Source organism: Ambystoma mexicanum, chromosome 5p, assembly GCF_040938575.1.
Source record: "Ambystoma mexicanum isolate Mex_15411 chromosome 5p, UKY_AmexF1_1, whole genome shotgun sequence".
Taxonomy (NCBI): Eukaryota; Metazoa; Chordata; class Amphibia; order Caudata; family Ambystomatidae; genus Ambystoma; species Ambystoma mexicanum.
The window spans coordinates 14786290-14798822 of NC_090930.1; the positions used below are offsets into that span (position 1 = coordinate 14786290).

General features: G+C 46.2%; 1 protein-coding gene across 1 annotated transcript in view; it reads left to right on the plus strand.

Annotated features, from left to right (window-relative positions):
• The first annotated feature begins 734 nt into the window (after positions 1-734).
• The window catches only part of LOC138480457 (uncharacterized), a 286047-nt gene continuing 274248 nt past the window's right edge, over positions 735-12533 (plus strand). Inside the window, exons 1-2 of the mRNA XM_069612241.1 lie at positions 735-915; positions 4366-4419. Of these exons, the coding sequence (XP_069468342.1) occupies positions 735-915; positions 4366-4419 (235 nt within the window). The remainder of the gene's footprint in view (positions 916-4365; positions 4420-12533) is intronic.

Here is a 12533-nt window from a genome sequence, read left to right on the forward strand (position 1 = left end):
GCCCCTTCCCACTACCCCACCCTTCAATTCTCCCTTCCAGCAGTCGGGGACGCCCTCCCTCAGAGCTGAAGTCCCGAAGCTTCTGGATCTGAAGGTGGTGGAACCCGTTTCCCTAGGGGACAGAGGGGAGGGCTCCTACTCCCGTCTGTTTACAGTGCCCAAACCCAACCAGGCTGGCCTGTGCACCATCCTAGACCTTTCTCAGTTCAACCTTTCTCTAGCGCAAGAGAAATTCAAGATGATCACCACGTGTCAGATAAAGTCCTCTCTACAGAAGGGCGACTGGCTCAGCATGGTGGACCTTCAGGATACTTATATGCATATCCTCATTTGGAGCCTGCAACGAAAATACCTATGGTTCCCATGGGGGAGGAGCATTTCCAGTTTTGTGTGCTCCCATTTGGTCTCATCTCAGCAGCACGTGTCTTTACGAAGATGATGTCGGTCATCGCAGTTTATCTTCGCTACAAGGTATCCATGTGTATCCGTATTTGGACGATTGGCTGCTATGCAGTCTTTGTCCACTGAATGCCTCGAGCAGCCTTCAGACTCTCCTCCAGCTCCTGTTCCACCTTGGGCTGTCGGTGAACTGGCGGAAATCCTCCATGATGGTCTCTCAGGACTTGATCTTCCTGGGTTTTTGTTGGAACACGATCGATTGCAAAGTGTACCTGACAGGGGACAGAATGGTGGATCTGTTGGCCACGTGTCAGGTGTTTATGCAGTCCGAGAGCATGTCGGCTTGGTGGTTCCAGAAGCTTATGGGCCTCATGGATGCGTGCGTGCTGGCTCTTCCTCTTGCTCGTCTTAAGATGAGGCGGACACAGGTGGCTGTTCGGAGCACAAGGCTTCAAGCAGTGGACCCAGTGGAAGCATTCCAAAATGATCCTGGGTCCACCTCTCGGCAATCTGTTGGTGGGCACTCCCTTCCAGGACCCTTGCCCACTTTTGACTGTCACAACGGATTCCTCCCTTTTGGGTTGGGGTGCAATGCTGGATCATCTTCAGGTTTTCGATCTTTGGTAGCCACAGGACAGGCAGCTTCATATACATTATCTGGAGCTCTTGGCGATTTTCCTGGCACTGAAAGCGTTCAAACCAGGCATTGTCAACAAGGTGATCCACGTCCACACGGACAATGTGGTGTCCATGTTCTATATCAACAAGCAGGGGGGTACCAGGTCTCCCCCTCTTGTGGATCTTGCCATTCAGATTTGGGAATGGGCCATTCAGCATGACATCTGGCTGGTAGCAGTACACATCCCGGGCCAGCTGAATGTCACTGCAGATGCCCTCAGCCGACGGGCAATTGTCAGCTACGAGTGGGAACTGAACACGGAGATCCTCTCAGATATTTTTCGCTGTTGGGGCACTCCAGAGGTGGACCTCTTTGCAATGTCTACAAACAGGTAGCTTCCCTGTATGCCTCCAGGAACGGGTTCAGAGCCTCCTCACTGGGGGATGCTCTTGAGATTCGATGGCACAACATGAAGGCCTACGCTTTTCCACTCCTTCCTCGGATCCATCGGGTGCTTTGCAAGCTAAGGAACAGAGTGAATTGCTCCGTGCTGTTCATAGCACCTTGGAGGCCGGCCAGGTTTTGGTTTTCGGAGCTTCAGCATCTATCGGTGTGCCAGCCGCTCAAGCTTCCGCTGGTCCCCGATCTGCGTCATCAGAGCGATCAGCAGCTATGGCACCCCTCCCCACAATCATTCAGCTTGGTGGCCTAGTGCCTGAGTTCAGATATTTAGAGCGTTTCAATTTGTCCACGGATAACATGCACATCATTCAGGCGGCCAGGAAACACTCTACAAGATCTCATTATAAGAGTAAATGGCTTTGTTTCTGCCACTGGTGTTTGGCTAAACAGCTGGACCCCAGGGAGGCTACTATCGACATGGTCCTGTCTTTTGTTTCACATATGGCAGAGTCTGGAATCCATGTCTTGTCCTTCAGGACTTATTTATCGGCTGTTGCTGCTTATTTGTCCACTGACCAGTGCTCGTTTTCACTGTCTAATCCCGTCATTAAAAGACACTTTGCCGGCCTGATGCATCTTTATCCTCCTATTCGCAACTTGCATCCAAGGTGGGGTTTGAATGCGTTCTTTACGGCCTTGTGTCATAAACCTTTTGAGCCCATGGCTTCTGTCGATTTTAAGTACCTTTCATGGAAAGTCTCCTTTTTGATTGCTGTGTCTTCGGCAAGGCGTGTAAGTGAGCTTCAGGCCTTGTCGTGGAGCATCCATTCCTTACTTTTCATAAGGATAAGATTGTCCTGCAGACGAATCCCGTCTTTCTTCCGAAGGTGGTCTCTGATTTTCATTGGAATCAGTCAATTTCATTGCCTGTCTTCTTCCCAGACCCGGCCTCAGAGGCTGAAAGGGTTCTGCACTGCCTGGACGTTAGAAGAGCACTTAAGTTCTATCTGGACAGAACATCTGAGCTTAGGAACTCTTTGCAGCTTTTTGTGACCTTCGGGAATCGGCAAGGAAAGCCGGCCTCGAAAGCGACCATCTCCCGATGGATCGCTGCCTGTATTTCTGAGGCGTATACCATTCAGGGTCTTCGGGCCCCAAAGGGAATTCATGCTCATCTTCTGCGGGTCAAGGCGGCTGCCATTGCCTTCGCAAAATATGTTCCCTTCGAGACCATTGTGAAAGCGGCTACGTGGGCCTCCCCATCGGCTTTTTGTAAGCATTACTGTCTGGACCTCAGCTCCAGGGCTGATGCTCAGTTCGGTCAAGCTGTGCCTAGGAACCTGTTTCAGTAAGGAGTTTACATCTATCCGTAGTTCCTGTGAGGAGTGCTTGGGAATCTCCCATAAGTATAGAGGAAAGGGGATGGACGTAGGAGTATAATAAATTTACTCACCGTAGTGACTACCTTACTCCTAGTCCATAGTCCCCTTTCCTCCATACGCCCGCCGTCCCCTCTAAAAAGTTTCCTCTGTTATTGCTTAAAGGTCATAGACCTGGCGATAGAAAAGGACTGATGGGCGATGCGCTGGGCAGAGCGAAGGGGGGGGGGGTACGGCCGCGTGCGGTACCCTGCGTAAAAAGAGAGGAAGGACACATTTTTGAAAAATGTGATGCTTTTTACAAAGTGCTCCTGTCCCGACCCACAGGACAGAGGAATGTCCCATAAGTATGGAGGAAAGGGGACTATGAACTAGGTGCAAGGTAGTCACTACAGTGAGTAACTTTATTATTACCACCAAAGTAGAGAAGAGATCACAATATAAAAGAAACCAGTTCAGTGTAGCAGTGGGGGCTGTTCGATGAAAAACTGGAGAAAGGTGTTTGGAAGAAATTGACTAGCTGATGTTTATTGAGACGAGAGTTAAAAAATGGAGTGGTAGGTTGGAGGAAGAGTGTTGAGGATGTTCAAGGGAGATTCGGTACCATCTGGATGAGGGAGTTGGAGATTGACTGAAGGAGGTGGAGGTTAGAGGGAGATATGTAACCATGTGGTGAGTGAGAGATTGGGGAGGTTGGATGAGTGGAGTCATTGGGAGCCAAGGTGGCGAAGGATAGAGAGAAGCTAGAGATGGAGATAAAGTTGCTATAACTGAGACGGTGGGATGGAGAACAACTAACTCAACTAGTGCGAGAGACCATTGAGTTTCAGTGGAACAGTTCAGTCCAGGGCAGACTTCAGAGACAGGAGGACGTACAAGACAGTGCAATCTCACTGAGGCTCAGGGAGGTTAGGACAAGGCTAGTTAATAGAGGGGTGTCCGGGAGATTAGGGATTTGGTAAGGTGACAAAGGACTCCCTGTGACCATGGGTGATCGACTAAAGGGGATCCACCAGGGCCTCCAGCTTCTGGAGAGGACCATCAAACCTCTCCAAGTCCGGGATATTTTGGCCTTGAAGAGCCTATGCTCTCGAATCTATGGAAGAGGGTTCAGGAACCATGAACATTTCTAACTGAAAGACAAAGTAAATGGTAATGTAATGGACATTCAAGTGTGACCAGAACATGGCCAGCTCTCGGACTGTGTAAGAGATGTTTTCCTTTGATCACTATTTGTTAGAGGAGAATCATCTTACCATTGTCTTTGTTATCTGAATATAACACTTACTTTATAAACACCATACCCTTGTGTCATCCTTTTTGTGCTTCCCCGACGGTCTGCACATGACATAAGCTACAGAGGCAGGTAATTCTGTACTAGAACTAGTAATAGGGTCTGGATATCACTTGGTTTAGGGTAGACCTGGCACAGAAGTCAAATGTTCTGTCTGAGTCACACCCCTGAGGTTCCTTGAAATGAAATGCACTGAACTTGTTTAAACTCTGCAAACTACACAGATATGTGTGTCACACCACCACTAAATTTAGCATTTTGTTTTAATTCAGAGAAAAGGAAAGAAAAAGAAGAACAAGAAAGAAGATATGAGGAGGAGAAAGAGGGTAAGATTTTCACACATAGCAAACATAATCCATTCTTCTGCCTTGAAGTAATCACCTGCAGACATCATCAACTATCATGAGCCTATACAAAAATTATACACATGCAAAGATATTGCACCCAATCATAGTGTTAAAGGACAAACCCATCAGAAGCAAAGACAAAGATCCAAATATGTCATGGGTTGGGTGCGGCGATAGAGACAGAAGCAAAAGGCGGAAACATATGAGTGGCCCTTCCATCTATATCCTTAATTCTTGATTCATATTATAGACCTTAGGATCTTATACTTCAGTGATAAAGATTTGATGAACAATAACATGAAACTAGTGCACTGACAGGCAGGAAAGATATGTGTAGGGTTGTAAGGATGGCATGAATAAACTCCCAAAAATCACTTTAAAAGCCTCTTCTTGTCCCTATTCTCGTAAGAGTAAGAATCACTACAAAGCAGACACAGAGAGGATGTTCTCTCCTCTGGTTCCCAACACTGACCCACACTGACCACTACTACCTCCACCTGTGGAATTGGAGCTTCTATCCCTACCTACTAGAAGCTGCCTGGCCTTGCCCATCTCAGTGGCCATCTTCGGAGCAGGCGGGCTGCCTAAAGGCCCCCATAGTCATGTGAAGCTCTTTTAACGTTTGCTCCTAGGTATTTCGACAATGGCTTTCACAAAACAGGGCATCTAAGCTAAGAGTACATTCTGTAAGACCTGTTGGGCCTGTTAGTTTCCAGGGTACTCCTTTGCCCCTGTGTTAGGACATCTTTTTGATGCTTTCCCTCCATATGACATATGGGACTTTTGGAGGTAAGTGAAGCCTTTTACTACACTTACCTTGTTAAGCTCATCTGTTAAGGGCACCGATCAGTCCCTATGTCTGTCAGTGCAGGAGGGCTCTGTTCTCCATAGCGAAATTATCTGTGTTGTTTTTTCTGCACACATCGCCTTCTGTGAAGTGCCCTATCGACACTTTGCATCCCAATAAATTAGGTTTTAGCAACTCTGTGGTTATTTGCATCATGTGCCCAGGATGGTGACATATTTAGACACAAATGGAATCCCAGATAAGGGATGCCCCCATCCCCTGCACACCTTAGGATTGGAACAATAACTCAAAATGTAGTATAATTAAATGAAGATAGTAGATCAATTATCAGAGAACCATAAATCCAAAAAGTGTGAGTCTGAACATTCAAAGATGGTCATCCAAACTCCAGAATAACTCAACTCAGTGTACAAATTTATTCAAATATGTGTTCTACACAAACATTCCCATCATCAAGCGCAGAACAATTTTCTGTCACTAATGTAAATAAGAAAATGATGAGAAGACAATCCAGATGCATTTTTAAATAATAATTATGTATACAGTACATTTTAAAGGGTCACAATCCACTCAACAGTAACATCGAAAATCTCATCATTATTCCCTCATGATAATCATAGAAGTTGATCAACTCAAATAATTCCATAAGAGATCAAAGTATCTGAGAAGAAGAATCAACATAATATGGGAAAATATCAAACTCTGGGAAGGCAAATCTGGAGTTACGGATAAAGAGTTTGAGAACCCAGTTTTGGGTTTTCCCCTTTCATTTGCATCAACCATCTCAAGGGTTGGTGGTCTGTTTGAATGATGAAAGTAGATGAATACAAGTATGGTCTAAACTTCTTCAAAACCCACATAATGGCAAAACATTCCCTCTCAATAGTTGCCCACCTTGTTTGAGGTTCCTTCAGTTTCCTACTGATGAAGCCAATGGGGTGCTCCCTACCTTTCTCATCCAGTTGACTGAGTACTGCACCTATATCTATATTGGAAGCATCTGTTTGCAAAATGAAGGGTTGGTGGTAGTCAGGAGCCCTGAGAACTGGAGCTTCACAAAGGGCTTTCTTCAGGCTTTCAAAGGCCTGATTGCACTCCTCATTCCATTTGATCTTTTTAGGGAACTTAGGAGAAGAGATTACATTCAGTGGAGAAGCTATGGGTTCATAGTTCTCATTTTCTGACATCCTGTAACCCCTGCTTTTGACAGGTAAACAGTCACCAGTACGGATATCATGCTGGCCCCAAGGGGTCAAGCCTGGTGCTAGAGAAAACAGAGGGGCAAATTGATTTAACAAAACTTTGCACTCCTCCTGTTGCTCAGGTGTCAGATTAGAAGAGAGATTAACTCCTTCTATTTTCTCATCTAAAGGTTTGCCTCTGAGGAGGTCAGGCAGAGGTTCACTCTTCTCCTCTTCTTGAGCTGAGGCTAGAAGCAAAGCTCCCAGTTCTGGTCTCGAGACATAAGCTTTTAGACGGTTGGTGTGAAAGACTCTTGGAGCCTCCTTAGGACTGCCTAAATCCACCAGATAGTTCACCTCTCCAAATTTTCCCACAACCTTGAAGGGTCCCATCCATTTGTCCTGCAAGGCCCTCTGACTTATTGGGACCATAACAATAACTAGCTGGTCTTGAGTAAACTCAACCATGTTGGCATTCTGGTCATGTCAATGCTTAACCAGAACCTGACCTGCTTTCAAGTTATCACTTGCCTCAGCCATCATGTGTGACATTCTCTTCTGGAGTCCTATCACATAGTCAGTGACTCTGACTGGTGTGGGGGAAGGAACACTCTCCTACCCCTCCCTGATCAGGGCCAATGGACCTCTGACCGGATGGCCATAGAGAAGTTCAAAGGGACTGTAACCCACTCCCTCCTGAGGGACTTCTCTATATGCAAAGAGAAGGCATGGCAGGAGGAGATCCCACTCTTTCTTAAGGGGATCCTCTAAAGCTCCTATCATGCTCTTCGTGGCTCTGTCAAACCTTTCTACCAACCCATTTGTCTGAGGGTGGTATGCTGTTGAGGACTTGTAGATAACTCCACAGTTTTTCCACATGGCCTTCATGTAGTGGGACATCAAATTTGACCCCCTGTCGGATATTATCTCCTTAGGAAACCCAACCCTGGTAAAACAAAAAAAAGCAAGGTGAACCTTTGCTACAACCTGAGCAGTAACAGTCCTCATAGGAATTGCTTCAGGGCACCTAGTAGCATGGTCTACTCCAAAAAGTATAAACCTGATGCCTGAAGAGGTTGGAGGATCAAGGGGACCAACAATGTCGATTCCTACCCTCTCAAATGATACTCCCACCACAGGGAAAGGCACTAAAGGTGCCACGTTCTTGGAACTACTTTTACCAGAAGTTTGGCAACTCTTGCAATACTTATCTACCTCAGCCCCCATTTTAGGCCAATAAAAGTAGAGAGAGAGCCTTTCCTTGGACTTCTTGAAACTCAAGTGACCATCCAAATGTATCTCATGGGCTAGTTGCAAGAATTGGGGTCTGTTTTCTTGGGGCACTACAAGTCTTTTGTAGTCTCCAGGGATTGACTCTGTCGGTTCACTATAGCAGAGGCCATCTTCCCAGTGTAACTTATACTTCCCAGGCTCTTGCCCTTCAAGCTGAGAAGCTGCCTGATGGCGAAGACCTTCCAGAGTTGGACATTCTCTTTGTCCCCTACTGAAGTCTGCCCTGTTGGGGCCACCTTCTGCCAGTAACGACTGCAGCTCAGGATGGTCCCCAGGGTCAAGATCGCCAATGAATTCCTGGCCTCCTACTAGATCTGAATCTTCAGGCTCTAGTTCAACCACACAGGGTTGTACCTCCCTCTCAGCCATGCTGGAGGGGGAATCACAGTTGTGATTTTTGACAACCTAGGAGATTTCCTGGTTGGCATCACTGGAGGGCTTTCTGCTGGTTTCTTCTTTGAAGTCTTTGGTTTCCCCTTTGCTTCTGGTTGCTTTGAAATAGCAGTTAGTAACTCCAGTGGAGTAGGAGTGATCTCTTTTTCTATCATCTCCTCAGGAGAGCCCCTCAAGGTCCTCTTCCTTGCAGGTCTGGTAAGCTCCTGTAATCTCTTACTAGGAGGTCTGGGAGTACTTGACACTACTCCCAGGTCTTTCAGATCATTGCCCAACAGCACCCTTCCTGGTACTTCAGATTGTGCTCTCACAGGTATCCTGACAGCCATTTCATTGCACTGGATGAGAGGTGGTAATTGGGGAAGCATCTGCACAGGCCCTCCAGCTAACTTGGTGAGGCGTTTGGGTGCCTTAGCAACATCCTCCACCTTGAAAAAAGAGTTGTCCACCACAGTTATGCTGGCCCCAGTGTCTCTAATGGCAGGAGTCTCCTGACCATTGACTAGGACACTGTCTTTATAATACTCTTTAGTATTAGGAGGGATAGAATTATACACATCTAAATTCTGTTGTTACCACAACCCTAGGGATACTAAAGATACACTAGCTGAGACTCCAATGGGGTCTTCATCTAGTAGTTGAAAGTTTCCACGGGCCATATGTATTTCCTCCTCTGGAGCGAAGGCTAAGGAGACAGTGTGGACCCCTAAAGGTTTACCCTTACATCTGGGATCCCCTTTCACATGATCAGTAGAGCCACAAACATAACATTTTCCAAATGTCTTTATGAATGGTGGCTTGTTCTGACCTCCTTCTGGTCTGGGACCAGAAGGTACACTAGCCTGATTAGGTTTCCCTGGTGGCTTACCCTTAGAATTTTGTTTGGGGCCCTCTTTGGAATTGGAATTATTTTAATTTTCTTTGTTGTCTTTCTTAGGCTGCTTTCCCTCATCCTTTTTCTGAGTTACCCCTGAGTCCTTGTGAGTAGCCCTGTTGGCAACCCACAAGTCAGCAGCCTTAGCTAGCTTCTTAGACTATAGTTCTTTTGCATCAGCCAAGTGCTGTCTGAGCTCAGGAAGCAGGCATCATAGATAGACTCCATTATTACAAGATTTCTCATTCCTTCATAAGTATTAACTCTATAACCCTTAATCCATCCCTCTAAATTATACAAACACTCATTCACCCTAGTAGCCCAAGGGGTACTATCATGCTTTTTGAGGGTCCTAAACCTCTTAAGGTACTGCGAAAGAGTCTTCCCAAATATAGCTATCAAAGCTAGCTTTACACATTCATAGTCCATCCCATCCACCTCCCCCAACTCCATTACCACATCAGATGCAACAGGGGGGAGCCTAGAGAATAACCAGGGGATCAACTGATTCCCTGTGATATCCTGGAGCCCATGATTGTATTCAAACATAGCAATCCAATCTAATACATCCAACCTAGGTTCATGCATACCCACAATCTCTTTAGGCATCCGAGGTCTTTTTGGAAAGATAGAACTAGAAGATTCGGGGAGAGAAGCATTTTCCAAAGACAATTTCTTCATCTCAAGCTCATGATTGAGCTCCATTTCTTTGAGCCTTAGTTCTTGATGTCTCTGTTCAGTTTGGGCACTAATTCTTTTGAATTCTAGTTGAAGTCTCATTTTTTCTAGAGAGATAAATTCAGGACTTAACGTGGGACCTGGTAAGGGTCCAGTAGCCACAGGTTGAGGCCTTTGAGCAGGTAGAGGGCCAGAGGGGGTGATATTGTTATCCTCCTCCTCCTTCCTCACCTGCTTCAGCAATAACATTTTCAACATTATCCTCCTCGATGTTTGCTGCATTTGCTGGAGTAGTAGGCACTACAGCACCACTATCCAGACTTTGTTTCTCTAACAGTCTATCAATAATTTCTAATTTCTTGCCTTTGACAGGAAGACCTTTCTGTCTACACAGATCCCTGGAATAAACAGCAGTATTGGTAAGGAGGGTCTCCTGTCTGTAGCTTTCCATATTTCTGACTTTGTTTAAAGTAAACTTTTTGAGATAGTTAGCCTTGTGGTTATTTGAACCAAGGTACTAGCAGAATTCTAAAATGTAAATCCAATACTTTTATCCTCACCGCTGTACACCAGTGTTAGGCAGAATCCTGTAATTCCCTTAGGGAGCACTACAGAAGGTTAGGACTACAGGTGAGAGCAATACATCCCCTTTGATATCAGTCTGTACCACAAAGATTTAGTTGGTAGCTGTGGTTGAGCAGTCAGACTTATCTCAAGAGGGAGATGAGCAGTATTCAGGGTTTACACCATAGGCCCACAGTACTATGGCACAAGGAAACACTGACCAAAGCTTTGTAGTAAAAAGAATATATATATTTATTTTATACACTTCTAGTTAAACACATCTATCACAGTTCTTAAAGAAAGTTAAATTTGGTCAAAGAAAGTATACCCAACTCCCTAGTTAAATTGTAGACAAGTTTGAGTAAGAGTGAAAACTGAGCAAAACAGCACAGTGACAACCAAACACAAATGGCACTCTAGCAATTTCTCACAAGGGAGGGAAAGCACAGGATATACAGAAATATCTTCTTACACACCCTAGCAACACTTCCCCAGTTTGTGAACCAGTTTAAGCAAGGCAGTGCATCAGTATAGTAAATACTTAAATGAAATCTGAGCAAAATTGCATTTCACAAGATTTAAAAGTGGGGAGGAAAGGGTGGTTGTAAGAAGTAGGTGCACCAACACAGTTCTAGTTGAGAAACAATCTAGAACAGGCAATTCTAACAAATTTAGCCAGAGTCAGTAGGCCTGTGCCAGAGTCAGTGGTACAGGGCAAGGGCCCAGGAGCAAAACGTTCTTGTAGCTGCAGTCAAGTGTTTGGTTAACGATTTTGAAAAGGTGGATGCAGAAGGTGAAAGACAAGGTTAAGAGAGAGGGCGGTCAACCCAACAGGTAGGTAAAGGATTTAAAACACCTTTAGCTCTACCACGCAGAAAGGGCGGCCTGGCGGAACAATGTACCTTTAAAATGAAGAAGTGCCTCCTGCAGTGGTGGTTGTTCCTGGTAGTTCCTGCAGTTCGGGGGATCCAGCAGAGGAAGAGAGGCTCTCGTCGTGGAGGAAGGTTCGAGTTACTGCATTACCCAGGGATTAATCCAGCCGCGGTGCTGCCCGACGAATAAAAGGTACGCTCCTTTAAATCGCAGTCCGGATGGACTGGTGCCTGGTTATCCGGCCTCCGAGTACAGGGTACTGGCGATTCGTCCAAGGCAGGTCCGGGAAGGCAATTGGCAAACTGGATGGCCCCACCAGCTCAAGGGAAGAATGCTCTTTCAGATGAAGATCTTCTCTCGTCGTGTGGAGAAAAGTGGTGAGACGCTGCAGCGGGGCTTCACCGGTGGTTTAGTCATTGCAGGTGTCTTTGGCTTCTCTCCTCTTCGGCTTCTTATTTCCAGTGGCGACGTCTTGCTCTTCCAGTCCTCAGGACCCTGCGTTTATGCAAAAAGATCCCCATTCATACAGCCTAGCTGTCACTCACACAGTGGAGTGGTCATCTTGGCGGGAAACCCTCCAGCCTATCAGGATAGAGTGCGACATGGGTTGCTGAGGCAACCCTGTCCAGGGGTCCTACTCCCCCTCCCACACAATGGACCCACCCCAAACTCAGTGGCACTGAAAGGAGGGCTTCCTTGCAGAAGCCCGCCAAAAGGACGAACAAAGGATCCCCGACCTGGGTTAGGAGTTTAGGGAAAGACATGAGAAAGAAGTTATATTAAAGTTCTGGCAAATAAAACCTACCGGAGTAAAGTTAATAGAAAAATACACTGGCGGTATGTTAGAGGCTGTCAGAAAATGTGGTAGCCTCGAACAATGGGTAAATCCCATAGGAAAATATTTGTGGTCGAATATTTACGGTAGTAACCACTGCCACCAGCCAGAAACTTTTGAGAGAGGGACTGTACGGTACCCTCTCGAAAATGAACATAAGGGAAAAACCATTAACCCTTTCCAGTACCTCCATAGTAAGATGAGTTGTACTGGTTTAGTTAAAAAACATTGACTAGTAAAGTCAATTGGGACTTTACATGCCCTGGAAGACAGTAGTCTGTCCCAGGGTATGGAGTCTATGTTTGGGTGTCGCTATGACACCCCTGTGTCACTGCACGGAGGGTGCTGTGTAATATATATAGGTAACGGAAATTAGCCATAGAATGAGAATTCTCCCTAACAACCACCACCAATGTGACCTTGTCATGGCATGTCAGGGAGGGGAACAGAATAATGTCCTCCATTGCTGAGTCAATGTTGGTGGCCTAGCAAGCTTGTTTTGGCCTTGTGCCACCTGTCACGCCAACAGTGCCATCCACCAGCACCACCCCCTCCAGTTCCGTGGCAAGCAGCCCACGGAGGCACTCAAGCCAG